General features: G+C 39.3%; 1 protein-coding gene across 1 annotated transcript; it reads left to right on the forward strand.

The window, feature by feature from the left end:
* Nucleotides 1-1,079: 1,079 nt before the first annotated feature.
* On the forward strand, nucleotides 1,080-21,412 carry CILK1 (ciliogenesis associated kinase 1). Its single transcript, XM_061460614.1, has 13 exons — nucleotides 1,080-1,674; nucleotides 3,137-3,191; nucleotides 4,712-4,833; nucleotides 7,519-7,598; nucleotides 9,413-9,545; nucleotides 10,000-10,171; nucleotides 10,732-10,899; nucleotides 13,251-13,541; nucleotides 14,625-14,812; nucleotides 15,455-15,606; nucleotides 16,352-16,480; nucleotides 18,182-18,283; nucleotides 18,885-21,412. Exons 1-13 carry the CDS (start codon nucleotides 1,574-1,576, stop codon nucleotides 19,037-19,039), a joined length of 1,848 nt encoding a protein of 615 aa, XP_061316598.1. The 5' UTR covers nucleotides 1,080-1,573; the 3' UTR covers nucleotides 19,040-21,412.
* Nucleotides 21,413-21,668: the final 256 nt, after the last annotated feature.

Consider the following 21,668-nt stretch of genomic DNA (forward strand, 5'->3'; position numbering starts at 1 on the left):
GCCTAAGTGTAGCTTTATGCTAAGTAGGTGCACAGGCTGAAAACCAGCCAGAAAGAAACCGGTGCTCCAGAGAGCTACTCTGACGGTCAGGCTTGGTGTTCCTTGGCAGGTAGCACAAAATGTGAGGTTAGGTCTCAAATTTAAGGTTCTCGGTTGTAGTTCTCTAGTCATGTGTGGAGAGAAATGGGTACTGCTGGAGGGCAATTCCTTCTGCCGAGACACTGCTCGGTGTCTAGGGTAGTGTTAGAGACATGCTGTTTCTTTTTCATACACAATGTGTAAAATTGTCAAAAGGGGTTTTAACATATATTTCCTAATTTTTGTTTGTTTTGTATCAGTATTAGTGGGGTTAATAGGCTTAGAAGACTGAAAACAAAGGATCTTAACAGCACCCACCGGATTGTGGCTCTGCATTGATGTCAGTTCAGAGTTCAAGCAACATAATCCCATTACTCTTAAACTCATAAATTGGCTTTGTGAAATAAGGCAAGATGGAGAAAAGATTTAAGGCTGCTACCAAAGCAAAAATAAATTGTGGAAATGCAGTTTAAATGCAGGTTACAGTAGGCAGAAATCACCAGCCATGAGTATTGCTGTCCTCTTAGAGTTGGAGAAAAAGAGACTGCAGGGACCAAAGCCTCACTGCAGGGGAATTCTGTTTTATTCCGAATGTTTAGTTTGGCATATTAAACATGTTTGGAACACTAATAATGTTTAGTTTGGAATACTGTGTTAGTTTACATAGAATAGATCACATTTTTTCGAAACTAAAATGTAGGAAATACTAGCAAGTAGATTAAATGAGGGAATAAGAACTTCTTTGCTTTATTATCTAGCATTCTCTTGTTCAAACAGTGTTAGGACAGAAGGTTGGCTTGATGTGATGTAGCCACTACTAGAGACTGATTCACGCTTAGGGCTGCTGTAGTGAGTCACATGTGGTTTTATCTGACATTAATATTCTTCCTCTGAAGACTTTAAGGGAATACATGTGGCTGTATCTATAGCATGGGACCTTACGAAAAATCAGGAAATTGGCTTAGTTACAGTACGACTTGTGAGATGTTATCTTACCTGATAATTTGGATAGAACAGGTTCTTTCCTATCTTATGTAATACTTAATTTTTCTGATAGCAAACTGTTTTCTCCAAGCTTTGAGAGTTTATCCTCTGCTTTTAGTAATAGTTTCTCTCATTAGGGCTGCCTGCAAGCTTGCTGTAAAGTACCTGTAACTATACTGTAAGAGTGGATATGGGGAACATACCCAATTACAGCCAGATACCAGCTGGCCCTTTCTGATGAGAGACCAAGTGTTTCTCTAGCTTATGAGGAATATTTCTTGGGGAGTGGAGTCTGCAAACAAGCAATCTCAGAAGGGTACAAAAATCAAACGGATTATGTTCTGTGCTTTCAGACCAAAGGCTAAGTCTTGAAAACATGATTCCTGCAACTGTTCACACTGTCCTGAGTGCTCTGTATTTATGCTGCCACAGAAAGAACTGGTTGCACTCGAAGGAGAAATACAAGAAACACTAAGGACTGAAATGTGCCTGCAGCTAAAGTATCCTCATCATGAATAGGTACACTACTATCAGACAGCTTGGTGATGGGACCTACGGCTCTGTTCTCCTAGGGAGAAGCATTGAATCTGGAGAGCTAATAGCTATTAAAAAGTAAGTAATTTTGTTTGTTACTTAATAGTGGACGATCCAGGCTTTTCCATTCTGTGGTCCACATCACTTGCTTGTGCTGGTTTGAGCACTTCATATTCCATGCAACATTTGTTTTTGGAGTTGTATTTGGGTAGTGTGCAATACCTAAGTTCCTTGCCTCCTGCCAAAGTCCCAGCAGAAGAGGGTAAGATAATAGGCTTATTGTAACAGTTCTCTGTTACTATGTCAGACATGTACTAGTAGTCTGCAATGCTGCTTTGGAATCTGGAGCCCCTTTCCTGCTGCTTATGTGGGACATACATTCAGTTTCCAGTGTAGTGTTAATACTGCAGTGATAATTAACACAATGGATCTCATTGTCCATTGTGTTTATCTTTATATGCATAATAAGATGTATTGGTCTTTTCAGCTCAAGATTTTCTTAAAATTCCTTGAGAAATTCACTTCATTTTCTGTGCTGCTTCAGCAGTGACCTCAGTTTGTAAATGGCTTATTTGTCATGGTTGTGGTAAGAGGCAGCTGTAAAACATTGCAGGCACCTTCCTGAAGTACCGACCATGACCCAGGGACATGCTCATCGAAAGAGCTTTCAGTACAATGCTGTTTTGTATGAACAGTCAATAGCTGGCTTCAGCAACTTTCTGAACCTTCTGTGCTGAGGGTATTTTTCCTATATCAAATCTTGCCAAAGGCGTCTTTGATTTTTGTTTTGCAACATGGTAGAAATTCAGATGTTTCAGAACAAAACAGAAAATGGTACCCTCATAGCATACACATTAATGCCAATCCATTAGGAACAGAAATGGTGTGATAGCTGAATGCACAAGACAGGAACTGCAAAACCACTTTTTATTGTTATTATATTTTAGTTTATTCCAATTATTAAACTGTTCTTAACCCACAGATTTTACTGCCTGTTAAACCACAACACTGAGCCATAATCAAAATGCATATCAACAAATAGGACTGTATGTTACACACAGATGCTATGTTCACAGTTACATTCTGGCTTAGGAGGAAACACATAACAGAAACAAGGAATTGAAATTACCAAAAAATAAAAATACAGAGAAGAAAAGCAAGAAGAATATGTAAAAATTAGAGACCCAGTGAAATGATTTAATTTGCTCTTCATTAGATTTGTTTCAAAACAGTTTGAGTTGTTCATATCTGCCATAACTCTTAGTCTTTTTACAGTTAGAATCTACTCCACCTCACTGTATGCTGGAAAGAAAAATAGCATGCCTTGACTTGTTAAAGACTCTTAAATTTTTGTATCAAAATACATACATGAAAAAAGGCAATCCTGTGTAATAGTAATGCTTTTGAATTCTATTAGAGTGTATGTTGTCCAGAGGTGAAGTTTCTTTTACAAAGGAGAGAGTAATGACACTTATGGGTCCGAGGCCAGATGATGTTAACCATGTATTAATTGTGGTTTTTTTTCCCTCTACTGTTGTAGAATGAAGAGAAAGTTTTATTCCTGGGAGGAATGCATGAACCTTCGAGAGGTTAAGGTACTTGTTTCATTCAGTGGTTAACTTTAAATTAAATGATTAGATGTCAAGTTTTGGGGTGACATCAAATTCTTTCCACTCCTTTTATCAAGAACTCCCCCCAGCATGAGCTGTAGCATATGGCAATATGGTTCTGTTTCCTATTCATTTGAACAGGGTGTCTGTAGCTTTACAAAAATTCTTATTACAATTCTTACCAAAAAATCATTTGGTTGTAGAGAGCTGCTTCCTCCTTACAGTGAGTGGTGTGTGAGTGAGCAGGCTTTCATGTCACAAAACCTGGAGTTAATTGGTGTTTCATTTTCAGAGCTTGAGAACACGTGCCCTTTGCACAGCGATAACCTTTGTACATGCAGTTGTTTCTGGATAGTTGGTTCAGGGGAAGGCATTTAGCATGAAATTCTGACACCAGCAAAGCTTTAGGGGTTGTTCTAAAGGCCTCCTTTAATTTCTAGTCCTTGCTATCACTGCTGTAAACATGCAGAAAACATAGGTGACTTTTCTTTTCCTGCAGTACCACACACTGTTACTGTGCTGCTACAGCAAGAGTGAATGTAGAATACTGAAAATCTAAACAGTAGGGAGAAGGAAGACACACCCAGGTGTGCTGTTTTTTCCTGGGATAGAGTTAATGTTGTTCACAGCAGCTTGTATGGGTCTGTGTTTTGGATTTGTGATCAAAACAGTGTTGATAAAGTAGGGATGTTTTAGTTATTGCTGAGCAAATAACGTCAAGCTGCCTCTGTTTTTCCTGCTTCCCCACCAGCGAGCACACTGGGGGTGGGCAAGAGGCTGGGAAGGGACACAGCCAGGATGGCTGACACCAGCTGACCAAAGGGAAGCCCCATACACTGTTACACTCAGCAATAAAAGCTGGAGAAAAGGGTGAAGAAGGGAGGAACCTTTGTAATAATGGCATTTGTATTCCCAAGTAACTGTTACGCCTGATGGAGCGCTGCTTTCTTGGAGATAACTGAACACTTGCCTGCCAGTAGGAAGCAGTGAATGAATTCATTGTTTTGCTTTGCTTGTGTGCAGGGCTTTTGCTTGACCTGTTAAACTGTGTTCATCTCCACCCACTAATTTTCTCACTTTCTGCCCTTCTGATACTCCTGTCACATGGCAGGGGATGAGTGAGCTCAGCTGCTCACCAGGGTTAATCCACAATATCAAGGAAGAATTTCCAGGGCTGTATTTAGTGTGGACTGTAACCTGTTGCCAGTGCAAGTACAAGAAGAGTGTGAATTCTGCCAGTAGGAAGCTACTTACAGAGAAAATGCAATTGTTTTGGTGCCTACTATGATGCCATATTGCTGGTTTTTGAATGACCAGCATGTTAAATTGATACTTTATATGTACCTACTAATACTTGGAGATTTGGTCTTTCTTCTCAGAGCTGTCTCATTATTTAAAATATTGTAGAGTTTTTGACATCAAGTTTTCTGCATCAGTGAAAAACGTTTTTTCTTTTTATTAGAGTAAGACCCTTCTAAATTCCTGTTTATATTTTCTTTTTCTAGTCTCTGAAGAAATTAAACCATGCCAATGTAGTAAAGCTGAAAGAAGTTATCAGGGAAAATGATCATCTATATTTTGTGTTTGAATACATGAAGGAAAATCTTTATCAGTTAATGAAAGAAAGGTATGTAACATCATCACCTATTCCTGATAAAAATGAGTTATTTGCAGAATGTGCTTTTAACACCTCTGTTACTTTTCAGAGGGCTTTGGATCATTTGTTTAGGCTTAGATCACTGTGGCTTAAAGCTGTGTGCTGCTGTAGGAGCTGTGGCTGTCACCTTTGGGTGTATCCCAAACAGTTTAGTGACAGTTTCCAGTGTCTTTTCCCAGATTAGTCTGGCAGATAAGTAGACACTGTTTTGAGAGTTGGAACTGTGGACTTCTAACAGCCCTCCTCCTGAGGAGGCATTGAACCTAGAACTTCTGATAGATAAGTGCTCCAACCATTAATACTTCTTCTATTAGATAATGGTATCACCATCTCTTCTATTCTGGCTTCCTTGAATAAATGAATAAATAAAAAGTAGTTGAAACAGCAGTCATGAGAGACCAAATTCTGGATAGCTTTTAGGATCCAGAAGTTTTTTCCTTGCAGTTTGAACTGATATGTCCAAAGACTGCCTGGTTTATTTGTCAGCATTGTCAGTAAAATCTATGCTTTTGATATTTGCTGGAGCATTAATAAAATCTTAATTTTAGCCTCCAGGTCATGATAGCATCCTCCAGAGGATATTTAGGGACAAAATAGCTCCATGCTTTGAATTGTCCTCTGAAGATGCTGTTTTCTCTCTGAGGACCATAGAAGCAGCTTGGGAGATGACAGTAGTTTTACTTGATTTAACAAAGTAAAGTTATTGTTAAAATGTATCTCTGTAAATACTACATAAAATATGTTTCTAAGCATAAAAATACTTACTAAGCATGCACAGGTATAGAATAACTAAATTTGGCACACATATATGGATGTTGATTTTGAATTATATGAAATGATTCAAGTGCATAACATACAAACTAATTATTGTTAAATTTCTTAGAAATGCTTGATATATCCTACATCCTTAAGAAAACAAAAAGGGCAGATGCCTGTAAAAGCATGCTACATGTCATGCTCTCTATGGTTTAGCTAGGCCTTGGACTGGTTAGACAGTGTATAACTGAAACCTTTAAGATTGTAATTTGTTTGCTTAAGTCTTAGTTAAAATTGCCAGTCTTGCTGGAAGGGACTTTAGAGGAAATATGACTCTCTTTCTGCTTTAAATAAGAAAATAAGCAAGCAAATATAAAAGGCTGACTCTGATAGATGATCTCACTTCTGAAATATGTGATGGTCAGAGTTTTTTTGAGAGGACTCAAGCTCAGAAAATTGAATACGGCCCTGGTCATCTTCTTCATTCACTCATGGGCTTTTTTGAATAAAATTCACACTGGTTTCCACCCTAAGCCATCTCTACTGTGTTTTGGCCTGTGCAGAGACAGCTGATGTAGAGATGTTTGATCAGAGTCCTCTCTTGGTAAGAGTGACTATCATTAAACTGCATACCATGGCTGATCTCGCCTGAATATTGTGAGAAGAGCCTCCTGTTTTCAATGGTAGAAGATGAGACTTTTTTTTCAGATAACAGAAGATAAGAAGTAGTGCATCAGCTGTTAGATAATAACAAGGGAAAGTCAAAAGTATGGCTTGTATATGCTCCAGAAGAGAGGCTAGAAGAAACTGCATGGAAGGGACTAAATTAACATGAACACTTGCTGTCTGGAGGAGCATACCTCATGACCTGTACTTGTCATGAAGCAAAATACAAGCACCGATACAGGCTTTGTAGAGAATGGATTGAGAGCAGCCCTGAATAAAAAGATTTGAGGGTGTTGGTTAACAAGAAGCTCAACACAAGCGAGCAGTGTGCGCTTACAGCCCAGAAAACCAACGATACGCTGGGTTGCTTCAAAAGGAGCATGACCTGCAGGTTGAGTGAGGTGATTCTACCCCTCTACTCCACTCTTGTGAGACCGCACCTGGAGTACTGAGTTCAGCTCAGGGGCCCCCAACACGAGAAGTGCATGGACCTGTTGGAGTGAGTCCAGAGGAGGCCACAAAGATGCTCAGAAGGCTGGAGCACTTCTGCTGTGGAGACAGGCTGAGAGAGATGGGCTTGTTCAGCCTGGAGAAGAAAAGGTTCAGGGGATACCATATAGCAGCCTTCAAGTACCTAAGGGGAGCCCACAGGAAATCAGGAGAAGGACTTCTTACAAGGACATGTAGAGACAGGACAAGGGGGAATAGCTTTAAACTGACAGAGGGGACATTTAGATTAGCTATTAGGAAGAAATTCTTTACTGTGAGTGTGGTGAGGCACTGGAACAGGTTGCCCAGAGATGCTGTGGCTGTTCCATCCCTGGCAGTGTTCAAGTCCAGGTTGAATGGAACTTTGAGCAACCTGGTCTAGTAGAAGGTGTCCCTGCCCATGGCAGGGGGTTTGGAACTAGATGATCTTTAAGGCCCCTTATGACCCAAACCATCTTTTTCTATGATTCTGTGTTAAGTTTTGTTCAGTTTGGCCAATTTTCCTTTTTTCTTTTTTCATTTTTCTCCCCTTTCTTAATTCACTGCGTAGACTTGACATGGTGTCACATAGTTTTAATATAATGTAGTTCAGCAAATACTGTGTAAAACAAGTGCAGAGAGTGCTTAAAATACATTTATCAGTTTTACTCTAATTGTTCCCGTTTATCTTTAGTTCATTAGGTAGCGTAAGATCAATAATAATAATTAATAATTAATACCTTTTTCTTTTCTCTTATTCTACAGAAACAAACTGTTTCCTGAGTCTACGGTTAGGAATATTATGTATCAGATCCTGCAAGGACTTGCATTTATCCATAAGCATGGTAGGTTATGTTTTAGCTGTAAAAATTTTGAATTAGAGCAAGATAGTGTCTGTATGAGTTTTTTAATGTGTACACTAACAATTGTATTACTAACCGTGGCAGGGGGGTTGGAACTAGGTGATCTTAAGGTCCTTTCCAACCCTAAATATTCTGTTCTTATGAAGAGAGTGGTCATATGAATGATACATGATATGACAGATTCAGATTACTGACAATATCCATATTTTATAGTTGCCTGATATTTTAGTTAGGAGTTTTGCTCAGCTCCTTTTCTGTAGGTTTCTACTTTCTCAAACTTGACAGCTCTACATTTTCTAAAACTCTGATGTTAATGGGCACATTTCCTGAAAGATTTAGAGGTCCCCTGAGATTGAGTACAAACTAAAAATTACTCTTTTCTCAAGATACACAGAGATACCTGAATAAAACGCACATTCTCCATAAGGTACACTTGAAGTAATAAAGTCTGAGTGACTAAGAGCTTTCATTGCATGGCCTTCCAGCTCATTTGTACAATAATGCTAAAAGCCGAAGCTGCTGTATACCAGCCAATAGTTACAAGACCCACTTAACTAATTAAAAAAAGAAACATTGATTTTAATGATAACTTCCTTATCATGTTTTCCTGCCATCTGCAATTATGCCTGCTAAATACAGTGTACACTGTCAGCGCACGGGGTTATTAGAAGACAGCTAAAATCAGTAGCCAAAGGCCTGGAGGTGAAAGGCTTGCAGGACCAGCATTTCAGCTCACTTGAGGAAGATACTTAACTGGGCTTTGGAAAACATTTTCAAGCTAATGGTTTTATTCTCTGTTCTAATGGAGCTTGGACTGGGGATTCTTCTGAAACCCAACTGGAAATTCCAGTCTGTTCCAGGGAGATGCAAAATATTTTAAGACAGAGAAGTAACACAATGTATTTGTAAAAATCTAAGTCACATTTTCTAATAAATTTTCAAATGGATCACCGTCTTTTAGAATACCTTTTACTGCCATTTGACTTCATACAGATTTAAAGAATGAACAGCTTTGTGTCAAAACAAACTGTCTTGTTCACTGACCTTCTACACAGTAGACTGTAATTTCTGCAAATATATTGTGCATCTTTAGTTACAAGAATCTGGAAATTCATGACAAGCCTGACAGGATGGTCTTGGTGGTCTTGTGGCCCATAGTGTAAGACTGGGTGTCCCAGGATTCTCTCTGCAACAGTTTTGGAAAAATCATGTGAACTTTTTTCCCTCTATTTCTCTGTTCTGCTCATGTATGGCATAAAAGTGTTTGCCAAGTAAACTTTTTATGTTCTTTATCCAGACTAACAAACTTCAAACATCTTTTCATATTTGAATGCACAATTGATTGCTCTTTTTGCAAGTTTGCCGTGAAATAGATTGCCTCAGAAGCATTCTGCCAGTGCATTTCATGTCTGCACAGAAAAATACAGAAGTGACTGTACTAAATGCTAAAAATAACTTTGACTGCTCTGTCTGGTACTTTCCATAAAGAGGCAGTAGCTCAAGCAGGCACCAGAGTATGTACTTAATATCGCTAGGAAGGACATAATCTGCTGGTTGTTTGGCACTATGTCTTCAATGCTGTCATGCATTAATCTAGCAAACAAAAGTTAATACAGTTACACTGGAAAATGTGGATACATCCGATGTGAAGGTTTATTCTCTTCTGTGTGGGAGCATATTCAAGGCTGTTGAAAAAGCTTAGCATGTACTAAGCATGTTGGAAGGTCTCTGAAAAGGGGGTCATATACAGCTGGGGTGGCATTGCTGTGGCCATCAATATTTCATTTGAATTTTAGGGTTCTTTCACAGAGACTTGAAGCCTGAAAACCTCCTTTGCATGGGACCAGAACTTGTGAAAATAGCAGACTTTGGCTTAGCCCGAGAAATCCGATCCAGACCTCCTTACACCGATTATGTATCCACAAGATGGTAAGTGCTGGTATTCGCCTACATAGTGTGAAACTTAGAATCAAGCCTTTAAAGAAGTAAAGTATGAAGTTTCTGATGGATATGACACCACTTTTGATTCCTCCTCTTTATGAAACTTTTATTTAAGCTTGGCATTATTTAAAATGCAGCAGTTAGCAGGAGATAGTTTACAGATGGGAACAGCACAGGAACGAATAGAGAGCCTGATAGGCAGGTGGGGCATGCTGGTATTGCTGCATGTCAAGAAGTCATGAGAGAGCTTACAAGACCCTATGTAGGTTTTAATTCTTCATTCTAAGGGAAAAAATTGAAGTCTTATATATGGGATAGGAGAGGATAGGAACGTTTTAAGGGATGTTTGCTCTTAACAGTGAAGAATGAAGAGCTGAATGGTTTCATGTATCATGTATCTGAATTGTGTTGATTGTTCAGATTTGTTTTTCTTCTGTTACAGGTACAGGGCTCCTGAAGTCCTTCTCAGGTCCACCAGCTATAGTTCTCCAATAGATATTTGGGCTGTTGGTTGTATAATGGCAGAAGTTTACACGCTGAGGCCTCTCTTCCCAGGTGCCAGTGAAATTGATACTATATTCAAAATTTGTCAAGTGTTGGGAACACCAAAGAAGGTAACTAAAGTGACATTCCACACTGCAGTAGTAGTAGAGGTGTTCTGCAGTATAGAATGGCATAATAGCAGTAAGCATAAAAATAATCTATTTTTGCTCTTACTGCCATTGTATAGTATTGATCTCAGACATAGTAAACTAAATTCAAGCTTACTTTCTGTGAAGTAAGAATTATGCAAGTGTGCTATAAAACCTGACATTTAGAGAAGTAGACCCCTGAACAGTGAACAGAGTCCTTAGCCTGTGTTTTCATTAGGTGGAAATTTATTATTTTCTTGCATACTGTTGCATATAAACCTATGGTTTAAGAGGCTAGATATTGGAATCATGGCAAGACTCCTATCTCCTGATTCCATTTGTGCCTTAGACTTTGTCAGATGTGAAAGAAGGCTTACTTCTCACCAGAGGTTTGAGGTGAAAAGTTCTAGTGAAATCTTTAATACAGTTTAGAACAAGCTTGACACAATCTATTACTGATAAGAGAATATATGCTAGTGTACTTAGCACTATGGTATTTTAAAGTGGAACTTTTCTTGTGATTGGAAATCTCATTCTTCCAGAACGACTGGCTTGAAGGCTACCAACTCTCAGCTTCCATGAATTTTCGCTGGCCTCAGTGTGTACCTAACAACCTGAAAACCCTCATACCTAATGCTAGCAGTGAAGCAGTGCAGCTCATGAGAGACATGCTGCAGTGGGACCCCAAAAAGCGGCCAACAGCTAGTCAGGTTTGGTTTTGGTTTATTTTTCTCACATCTGCATATGATGCTTCCTTTCACCTCAAGGCACCTTTTATAGTCCTTCATTTAACAGTTGCTCAGGGGTTTTTAGAAGAGAGAAGAGCAGAAGCCAAAAACAATTTGCAGGACAAAGGGGAGTAATTAACGGAGAATAATCAGTCTTTTGCATGCAACGTAAACTGCCTGGGGTGTGTGCTTAGTGGTCAGAGGTGTTACTGCAGTGTGTATAAGTACACCTGAATTAAGTATAATCTAGTCACTGTGAGTAGCAGCAGAGTAAAGGTGGGATGTATGGCAGAAGGATGTTTTTCATTGCTACTGATGTGGGCCATAGATTCACTGAACGGTTGAGGTTGGAAGGCTCTTCTGGAGTTTGTCTGGTCCAACACCCCTGCCCTAGGCAACATGCACCAGTGCTCAGTCACCCTCACAGTGAAAAAGTTTCTCCTGACTTTCATAGGGAACTTCCTGTGTTTCAGTTGGTGCCCATTGCCTCTGGAGCTGTCAATAGGCAGCACTGAAAAGAGCCTCTCTCCCATCTCCTTTGCAGCTGTCTTGCTGTTTCCTCACATGTGAGATACTCCAGCCCCTTATTCAACTTCGTGTCCCTTTGATGGACTTTCTCCATTATGTCTATCTTTCTCTCTGCTGGGAAGGCCAAAACTGGACACAGCTGTCTAGGTGTGATCTCACCAGTGCTGAGCAGGGGAGAAAGATCACTGCCGTTGACCTGCTGGCAACACTCATGCTCATGCAGCCCAGGATACTGTTAGCCTTCTTGGCGTCAAAGGTATATTGGCAGCTCATGATCAACTTGGTGTCTGCCAGGTCCTTTTCTGGGAAGCTGCTTTCCAGGTGGTTGACCCTAGCATGTACTGGTGCATGGAGTTGTTCCTTCCCAGATGCAGGGTTTAGTATTTGCCCCTGTTGAACTTGATGAGTTCCTGTCAGCTCATTTCTCCAGCCTGTCTTGGTTTCTCTGGATGGCAGCACAACCCTGCAGTATATCAACACCCCTTCCAGTTTTGTCTCCTCAGCAAACTTGCTGAGGGTGCACTCTGCAGCACCATCAACATCATTAAGGACATGTTGAACAGTATGTGCCCCAGTATTGACCTCTGGGGTACACTGATACCTACTGGCTTCCAGGCAGGCTTTGTTCCATGGATCACCACCCTCTGGTCCTGGCCATTCAGCCAGTTTTCAGTTCACCTCTCTGCCTGTTCATCCAGCCCAGTGTTGCCTGGATAAAACTAGCTTATGCAAGGCAGCTTGCAGGGCGGTCTCAGCTCAACTTCACTGTAAGTATGTCCTGACATCCTGCACATAAGCATAGCCCAGGTGGTCAGTATTGCACATAGTCCAGTTGATGTTATTGACAGTAGTCACTGATTTCATGTGTCAGTAGTGTAGTGGTAGTGCCCAACTAATGAAATAAGCAGTTGAAAAACAGTTGTGATTCTGCATTCAAATCTGACTTGACTTCAGTAGGACCATAGCCGAACATTTGTGATTATATCAGACCTTCAGTACAAATTGTAATAAAAAAACCTTTCAAGCTAATTAAAACAGTTATAAAGTAAAATAGATTAAGAACTGTCAAAAGTACTAAAAAACAAAAATTACTGACTGTAACTTGGTATTAAAAGGCATTAACAAATATTTTACAGTAAGTTACAAATGTGGTGAGGAATCTGAGAATCTATTTGAATGAGGGATCATTGGGAAGGGAACATGATACCTTAAAGCAGCAAGATGGACAGAGATGAATTGTCTTCACTGACAATTCTTTAATTACTTGTAAAGCAGGATGAAGATATTTTTACAAACTCATCTTCCAAGAAAAGAAAAAGGCTAATTTTCAGAAGTGTTGTATTTCTTTCATTTGATTCAGTCTTGGAGCTGGAGAATAGAAGAGATGGGATGTTTCTGGAGTCATTCAGGTCTTGATGGCTGAATCTGTGATGACAGGTGCACATGTATTTCCACATGCACATGCACGCACACAAGAGAGCACATAATGAAGCATGCCTCTAGATGCTGTATATCTGGTTAAGTATTTTACTTCTACAGAACCTTTTCCTTTTGTGCAAGTCTGTGGAGGATCACTTGTTATCTGATAATAACAAGATAACTTGTTACCTGTTGAAACTTTTCTACTATTACAGCATTATTCTGAAGTGGATTGTGCTTACTAGAATCTAGTGTTGAGAGATGAGTCTTCTGCTGTTTCCTACCCCAGAAAAAAACAAATTACATTTGTACCATCACATAGAGCTAGGATAACTTAAAAACTTTGGTTTCCTAAGTTGCATCCTAACATGTTTGTTATGTTTTAGGCACTTCGATATCCATACTTCCAGGTTGGGCATGCCCTGGGCATTCAGGCACTGGGGAAACAAAAGGAACTGCATAATAAATCGTCTCTGCATATTAAGCCTGTCCCTCCAGCACAACCCCCTCCAAAACCTCATGCCCGCATTTCATCAAGGCCTTTTCAACAAAACCAGTCTTCCCAGCACTTGGTGTACCCACATAAGAAAGACAACACTGGAGCCGAGCACAGTAACTACTTGAAGGAGGACAAGTCTAAACAGGTTCTTCTGCCAGCCATTGTGCCTCCTCAGCAGGTAAAAGTCTATCTAGCATAAGATACACTTCTTGATATACTGCCAATTTTTCCTTAATTGTGTTTCTTTTTCTTGTTCTCTTTCAAGGTTGTTAATACTTTGCTAAAAGGACAGGAAATGGGAATAAGGAAGAGTTAGAACTTTCTGCTAGAAACTAAAAGTTGCTATGTTGCAATCTAAATCTAGTTCCTATAAAACAAGCAAATTTCTCATTTCAAAGCCATTTTATGCTTCCCTTTGTTGTAAAAGCACTGCTTAAAGGATGACACTGTGATTTCATATGAATAAAAAGAAAGTACAGTGGCTAGAATATTAATAGGATTGATCCTGAAGAGAAACATTAAGCTAAGTAAAATGTATTGAAATGAGTGAGATTACTGCCTTTATCCATTTAAGACATCTAATTTGTGTCACTGGGAATAATGATCCCTTTGGGCTTCTATACTTGCCATGGAAAACAACAGATTCTTCTTCCAGCATAAGGAACTACCCTTTATGTTGATTATGCAAGGAGACTGGATTCGTAAGATAGATGAAAAGAGCAGACAATGTGAATGCTGCTGCTAAGGGATCAGTATTAGCTAAGGTCTGTACTGACCACGTACAGAGTTGCACAAGGTTGAAACGTACTGATGAGCTTAAATGGCTGAAGAAACACAAATTTGTACGTATGCTGTCCTGCAAGAAAAAGACATCTTATAAATGTCTAGGAACAGGCTTCTGTAAACATGAATGTGCATGCAGTTTAGTGCTCGTAAGATGAGTCAAAAAATAAAAACTAAGTGTGAGCTAATTGTTTGGGAAGTGTATAGTGAAATATAAGTAGAATTGGAATTAAGACCTAAGAAATTTATCCTTCTGTCAGTGCAAAATACTTTTATTACACGATGAAATGCAGGAGATATGTAATAATGTCTACAGGCTACTGATTGTTTTCTTTGCATGTTTAATTCTGGGATTCTGTTGTTACAGCTCTACTGTCACTGTTACTCTTTGAGACAGATAAAAAAAATCCTCTTTGTTCCTGTCACCTGGTTTATGCTGTAAGTGTGTGGATTTGTTTCTTCTCAATCTTTATAACAGAAAACATGTGCTGGAACTGAGAATATAAATGGTGAACTTAAACCAAAACCTAGGCGGCGATGGGGACATCTTGTCACAACAGTGAAGAATTCTGAAGACTGGGATGACTTGGAAGACCTTGATTTCAGTTCTTCTGTCACAAGAATTGATGTGAAAAACAAGAGGCAGAATAGTGATACTCTTTGTAGGCAAGTTGAATTTTTTTATGTCTGTGTGCTATTTGGTCTTACTTCTTTAGGCTTTACCTCTTTTTTCATAATGTTGTTTTCTATGGATCCAGAAACATATCCAAGCAGGTAAAAGACGTACAGCTTGTGTCTCTCCGGCTTTGCCTTGGCCACTTGTTGGGTACTGACCTTTGAATTGCAGCATATTTTTGATGGACAATGCAGTCTTCTATACAATTCTTTGTTCATTTTTCCCCACTGAAAATGATGCTTAGCTTAAATCTTCCCAAGTTATTCTCTGAATGCATGCTTTCTATTTCACATATGAACCATTCTGACATATTCGACACATATAAACTTGGGTGACTCTAAGCTGCAGTTTGCATGGATCGTACACAGTAGAGAGAAACTTACTGAATAATTTATAAAAAAATTAAAAACAATATATAAGAGAACTAGAAGCACAAATAAGGTTTCAGGGGCACGCGTATGGCTTCAGGCTGAAAATATTCCCTGTTGTCTGTATGTTTATGCTGTAGCAAGCACAGTATGCAAAAGTGATTAATGGAGATGGGGTGGAGATAAGAAGGGCAACATATGGCCTTCTGTGGATGAACATAAACTGTAAGGATTGGACTAAGTGTAACAAATTTTGGTTTATAGACTTGAAAGCATTTTGGACTTAAAGCCTTCAGATGCTGTAGGTTCTGGCAGCAGTGCACCTTCCCACGTGACCTTTTCACGGCAGGACACTCCCACATTGCGAGTTTCTGCAGCAAAGCAACACTACTTGAGACATTCTAGGTATCTACCTGGTTAGTAAAAGACACTTATTTCCTTTTCTTCCTCTAATTCCAGCAGCAGTATGAAGCAGCCATTGGTACATCAGGCTTTATCTTTTGACATGTGGAGGTGGGCTACTGCTTAGAAAACATGAGAGCAGGACCTTTGCTGATGTATGTGGCCACGATACAAACTACAAGCGTGGTTTTACTTTACCATAAATTGTGAGCTCATCCTTGCATGTTAGGTATCCTGCTTAAGTATGGGATGTATAGTAAGTACAAATAGTGTGTGACATATGAACTCTACTGCAAACTGTTTGCACAATCTTTGGTTTCAGTAGATACACCACAGGAGTACAGAACTATGAGAAATGCAGTCTACCATTATTTGCACTCAGGTTATCTTGTCACTGTTAGGCTAAACGCTGTAAAATGTTGTGTTTGATATGAAGCATGTATTTCATTTATGTAGCAAAATTTGCTTTATGTGACTGGAAAATATTTGTGGCCTTGTTGTAAGGATCCTGTCCCTTGACATAAAACAGCCATTGATGCTAGTGGAACTATTTAACTGTTACCTTTGCAGGCCATGGCTGGTCATAGCATTCCAAATGAGAGGATGGGAAGTAACCCAAAGGCATGTTAAGAGTAAAATGATTTTGCCTAAGTTCACTGAACTGGACCAATGCTGTAAGATTGTGCATCAGATGGAATGAATGTGAGCCTGTGTAACAACAGAGATTTCAGCTTGGTATTTTTTGCATTTTTGCAATAGGAATAAGCACAAGGACTAGCATAGTCTCTGCTTCACACAAAGAGTCTGTTCCACCTAATCCCTGGCCCGGTTCTGGTTTGCCTGGGAAAGCTTCTGGTCTGGGAGGAAGTATTAACAGGATGAATTCAGGTAAGAAGCTGTGCTTAATTAACACTGAGAGAAGATGATAGGTAACATCTCTGCAATTGCAATCAGCTGATCTAATACATTGTCAGCTCCAGTGGTATTTGCTACTGTATCTGTTCTTCCTGTCAAAACCAGTCATGACCACTGTTCTCCACTGGACTTGGAGACTACCTTAAACTGAAACATGATAATTTTTTCTAATGAATCACCAAAAGTCTGGTTTGAAGTACCACATGCATAGAAGGTTGGACAACTTAGGTCTGTTCAATCTGAAATACTTCATCTTACCTTCAGTTTCCATCAACAGGTTTTTTAAGTCATATTTTTCAAGTTTCCAAATTATTTTAGCCCATCTGGTGCGTAAATGACTGTCATAGAGGATGAAGCTGATCTAAATTGAACTAGCTCTACACACCACTCTTGCTATATGAATAAAGCAAAATCTATCATCATGTCTTTTAATTGATGCTGTTTTAAATAGTGAAATAATTGTAGCTTTAAAAAAAATCAGATAAAAAGTGAAACTCTGATTTTCCTTCAGGTTTTTGGGGCATTTGGTATTTCAGGTATTTCATCCCTATTGTTTGATTTGAAGTCGTTAATTTGTAGATTTTGCCAGATATATTTAAACGTGTTGATGTTCCTAGATTGTATCTATATATTTCCTCTCTAAATCTTTCTTGGCTTCAGGTTTTCATGTGATGTTACAATTCTGCAGTACAGTACTTGTTTTGCATATGTTGTTATGAAAATGTTTGATTGAGAAAGTTTGTGTTGAGTCTTGGTCCAAAGAAACGTTTTGGGCCTTCAGAAACTCTGGTTAAAAAAAAAAAAAACAACTTTACATTTTGGTTGTAATTTAATCAGAAAATTGTTCTTTAAAGATACAAGATGGGAGGATGTTGTAAATGGCTAAACTACATGAGAACCTTCATATACGTAGCACATGTCTCCTTCCTGGCTCTTCTATAAGTTTTTGCTTCTTTGGTAGCTGCATAGGATATCGTTAGATTTTCCCCTTTTTTACTTAATACCATGATTTCCCACAATATGCTTTGCCACTGCTCTACTGCTCTAGTACATTATAGGCATATGTGCAATGGATCTGTTCTGTACAGGCTAACTTTGTTTAGTGTCCATCTTCATTAAGTCTCTGGGCTGCTTTATTTGTAACTATTTTTGTCCATTTTCTATGGCTTATCCTACAGGTCAGTCACATCTGTTCATTCTCATCTTAGGGGCAAGTTTTATAGCTGGCTTTACAAACCTGGAACACAAATACGACCCAATTTATTAAGTTGTGCTCTTACTGAAGCCTTGAGTAGCAAGGACCACAGCCCCAAAATAACTGTATAAAAATCAAGAGTGAGTATATTCATTGGACCCAGTTGCTGAAAATTAAACGAAATAATTCCAACTGAAATACTAAGTTTTGACAGCTGTAAGAAACCTTGAAGAAAGCTGAGTTGTCAGGGAGAATCAGAAATTGCCTTTGTATGAGTACAGTTTGTGCCTATTTTCCATTCATCTTCAATGCAGTCTGATGCTGACAGTCTCCTGAATATATAGGTTCTGTGGATTCCTAGTGTCTTCAAGGAAGTTCTTGTTTTCATCAGTCCATGATCAGTGCATACCTTTGTCATCTGTTGATAGTATGGGAGATCCATTGTGTAGGGCTCAAGTGTTCCTTGTCATTTCTTTCAGGGTCCATAGGATCAAGTGGTTATATCCCTACATTTCTGAAGAAGGAATTGGGCTCTGCTGGACAGAGGGTTCAGTTAGCACCAGCTGTGGAACCACATTCTAGTAAGTATAGTAACAAGGTTGTCTTGGTCTCTTGCTCATTACTCTGGTAATGCTGTATGTACTGTATGATGTGTGTATGTAGTGCTGAACTACATATCTTTGCTTTACTGCATTTGTAAATATTTGATTGAGTGCAACTACAGTTTGTAACTTTGCAGAATTTCATATGGAGAAGGATTTGGTTTGTATTTACTTTGTGAAGTGTGTGGTTTTATCCACAGCATATCCACAGCATATAGTGGAACCTAGAGGTTGGTGTGAGGGCTGGTACAGAATTCACACTTGTGAAATCAGTAAGTGCTCCTTGTCTGATGAGACTTTAGGGATTGGATCCACTATTGTTTCACATCAGCAAACTGTATTTTGAAAGGAGGCTTCTTTCATAGAGTCATAGAATCATAGAATGGTTGGGGTTGGAAAGGACCTTACGATCATCTAGTTCCAACCCCCCGGCCATGGTCAGGGATACCTCACACTAGACCATGTCGCCCAAGGCTCTGTCCAACCTGAAATAAGGACCTGGACCTGCATCCAGTTGCTATTCAATGTGGACAGCTACTAACTGAACCTTTATCTCATGGTATTTTCTCTTCTCCCTTAGATTACACTTCTGTGAAGTCAGTAAGACCCCATCTTGGACAGCCATCGTTCAGTTCACCTACTAAAAGCACACCAAGGTTAATGCCTTTCCCACCACCAGCTCAGCCAATCCATGGGCGCATTGACTGGTCTGCAAAGTACGGTCCTCACCGGTGACTTGTGGAAATACTGTCTAAACCAGTGCATTTCCCATGAAATGGTGGCTATCACAAGACAACTTGATACTGTTTTATGTACCTCTAAATCTAAAACAAAGAGATTCTCTATGACCAAGACATTTTGAAGGGTTTGGGTTTTTTTTTACTTTTATTTGTATTCAGTTGAATGCAAACCTGTAACTTTTTGTATAAAATTGTTTTGTTATATAATTGGGTCCAGTTATTTTCATAAATCTGATACATTTTGTATATATGGCTTGGGGGTTTTGGCATTTTTATATGATAAATTTTTATAAAAAACTTTTTTAAAATTTCACTTTTCCTTTATTAGATTCAACTTTTTTATAAAAGTGGATTAAAAAAAGCAAAGTGGTGCAATATTGCAGTGGAAGAGAAGTACTGAGGAAGGAGCATTAATTAGACATTTCCTGTCGTTTATGTGCTAAATGAGGCTGTATAATTTACTGATGCCACATCTTGTTGTCCTCTACACATTTGGTTTGTGCTGACATCAAAGGAATGAGTAACTAACAGTCTAAACTCCTTTGCAGTCACTGAGAGACTGCCAAAAGTCAGTGAAGTCTTCTTTTTTAATATGTTTTTGCCTTTGAAAGGTTTTGTTGGACTGCTGTCCAGCTCCATTCTTTTGAAGAATTTGAGAAATCTTGTTTGGTGAAGGGTGAATACCCTTCTGTAGATGTGTTTTCTGACACAGCACGCTTTTGTCCTGCTTTCAGAGTTGCTTCTTGGCATTGTTCACTAGGAAATAGAAGGTGGACCTACCTCTGTTAAATTCATTTAAATGTTCTAATGATTTCTAAGCAGAAAAATCAGATTCTATTTTTTTGTTGTTGTTAATATAAGATTTGAAGACCTATTTAGAATGGTATTGACAACTATAATGCTGGTTTCCAAATAACAAAGTATTAAGTGATACACCAGCAGCAGAGTTTAAGCAAACAGTATCGATGCAGCTGACTTAATGTTCACAACTATTCTAAGTAGCTTCTGGGAAAAATAATCCAGAGGAAATGAGTCAGTTTAAGCTTACTTCAGTTCTTCCTCTCTTCAATACATCTTCACTTACAGTGTCAAGAATATGTCAGCTTCTCTAAGTCAGGCCCAAGGCTGTACTGAAAAAAATGGAACCTTACCTGGTCCTGCTAAAAACCATTCTAAATTTGTGGTTGATTTCATAGAAACTGATACAGCCCTTTGAAGAGCAGTTTAACTTAGTTTGTAAGAGCAAGTAAGTTATCAGATTATAGAGAAAAGAGAATAGCCCCATAGTCTAGTTTTAATTCTGTAATGGGAAGGAGTGCCAGAGTCCAGCCATGAGCAAAAGATTCATTTAGATCACAGTCAGCATTTGGCAGTTCCAGCACTTCCTTACCCACAAGGAAGATAAAACAGTGCTGTGGAAGAGCATCTTCCATAGCTGAGTTGTGGAACAGGACTAAGGCTGACATGTGCTCTAAAAATGGATCTTCCTGCAGCAGTGTACAGGAATGCTCACCTTTCTGAGCTCATCTTATGAACAGATTGAGCAAATGGTATATTGATGAGACTTAAATCCAGTCTGAAGGGATCAGGGCAGGTATGGTTCTCAGCATCCGGCCATTCTGAAGGAGCTGAGTGTCCAGCTACTCTGTTACTTGTTCATGGAAGTGCTAACTCTAGGCCATACCTAGCTGCTTCCAAAGCAGTGGTGCCAATGCATAGCAGTGAAACAGAGCAGCCTTTCGATTTGTGAAGCACACACTGCTAGTGTTTTTTGGTAAGTGGAAAGGGAAATATGTATATTTGTGTTAGAACTGGAAAGAGTTGTTTTTCTTGGCAGAAATAAATGTATCTGTATCTAGATGTTATTTAATTTATTTTATCACTCTCTCAAAAGGAAACACTATCCTAAGTATCCCTAGATCCAATGTAACTAGTCTGTTCCATACACTTAATTCCTACTACAGGAAGTGGGAGATGGAAAAGTCGTGAGAATGCTCGGGCTTGGATTCATGCAGCCTAAACTCAAGCTCCTTTATTATGAGCTGACTCTAAACTAACGGTGAGTGAGGATCATGTTAAGAGAAATTTGGCTCACTTGAGAGCTGAGCTGCCCTCTGGAGACACCTAGGTCTCCCCATTGAGGAGGGAGGCTACTCCACCTGCTGAAAGTAACACAGGATGAATCTGAGCATGGCCTGTGAGGTCTGAGCCTGTATCAGCCCTGTGGTGATACGGTGATTTTCCTTGACTATAGCATTCAGGTTTTGGGCAGTCAAGTGAAAAGACCAGAAAAAGTAGAGAAGTAGTAGTACTCTTTCTTGCATATCTCCTCCTTTCCCAAATTAAAGCCTTTATTTAGGAAAAAGAACCCAAACCTAATAATCTTGAAATGCAGAATCCCTTCTGCTAGTCTTAGTGGGACAGAAAATGAGCTGAGTATAATGGCAGCCCTGGTAGCCTTTACTCAGGACTCCAGCGAATTCCAGCTGAAGCTGGAAAGTTTTTGCGTCAAGACTGAGCAGGGTATGGTGAGTGTTTTACTGTACTGTCTCAGTGTGCAGTGCACATATGGAAAAGATGTAGGGCTTCATTATACTGCAGTCTGGAGCAGCAGCATTATCTGA

This window comes from Pezoporus flaviventris, unplaced genomic scaffold (genome assembly GCF_033815535.1).
Source record: "Pezoporus flaviventris isolate CSIRO_AGI_PZ_B2104156 unplaced genomic scaffold, CSIRO_AGI_Pfla_v1 ptg000031l, whole genome shotgun sequence".
NCBI lineage: Eukaryota > Metazoa > Chordata > Aves > Psittaciformes > Psittacidae > Pezoporus > Pezoporus flaviventris.

Coding starts and splice junctions, on each gene's coding strand:
- CILK1 (XM_061460614.1), top strand. CDS start 1,574: ATGAATAGGTACACTACTATCAGACAGCTTGGTGATGGGACCTACGGC. Junction 10,900..13,250: donor AGCGGCCAACAGCTAGTCAG/GTTTGGTTTTGG, acceptor GTTATGTTTTAG/GCACTTCGATATCCATACTT. Junction 15,607..16,351: donor ACATTCTAGGTATCTACCTG/GTTAGTAAAAGA, acceptor TTTTTGCAATAG/GAATAAGCACAAGGACTAGC.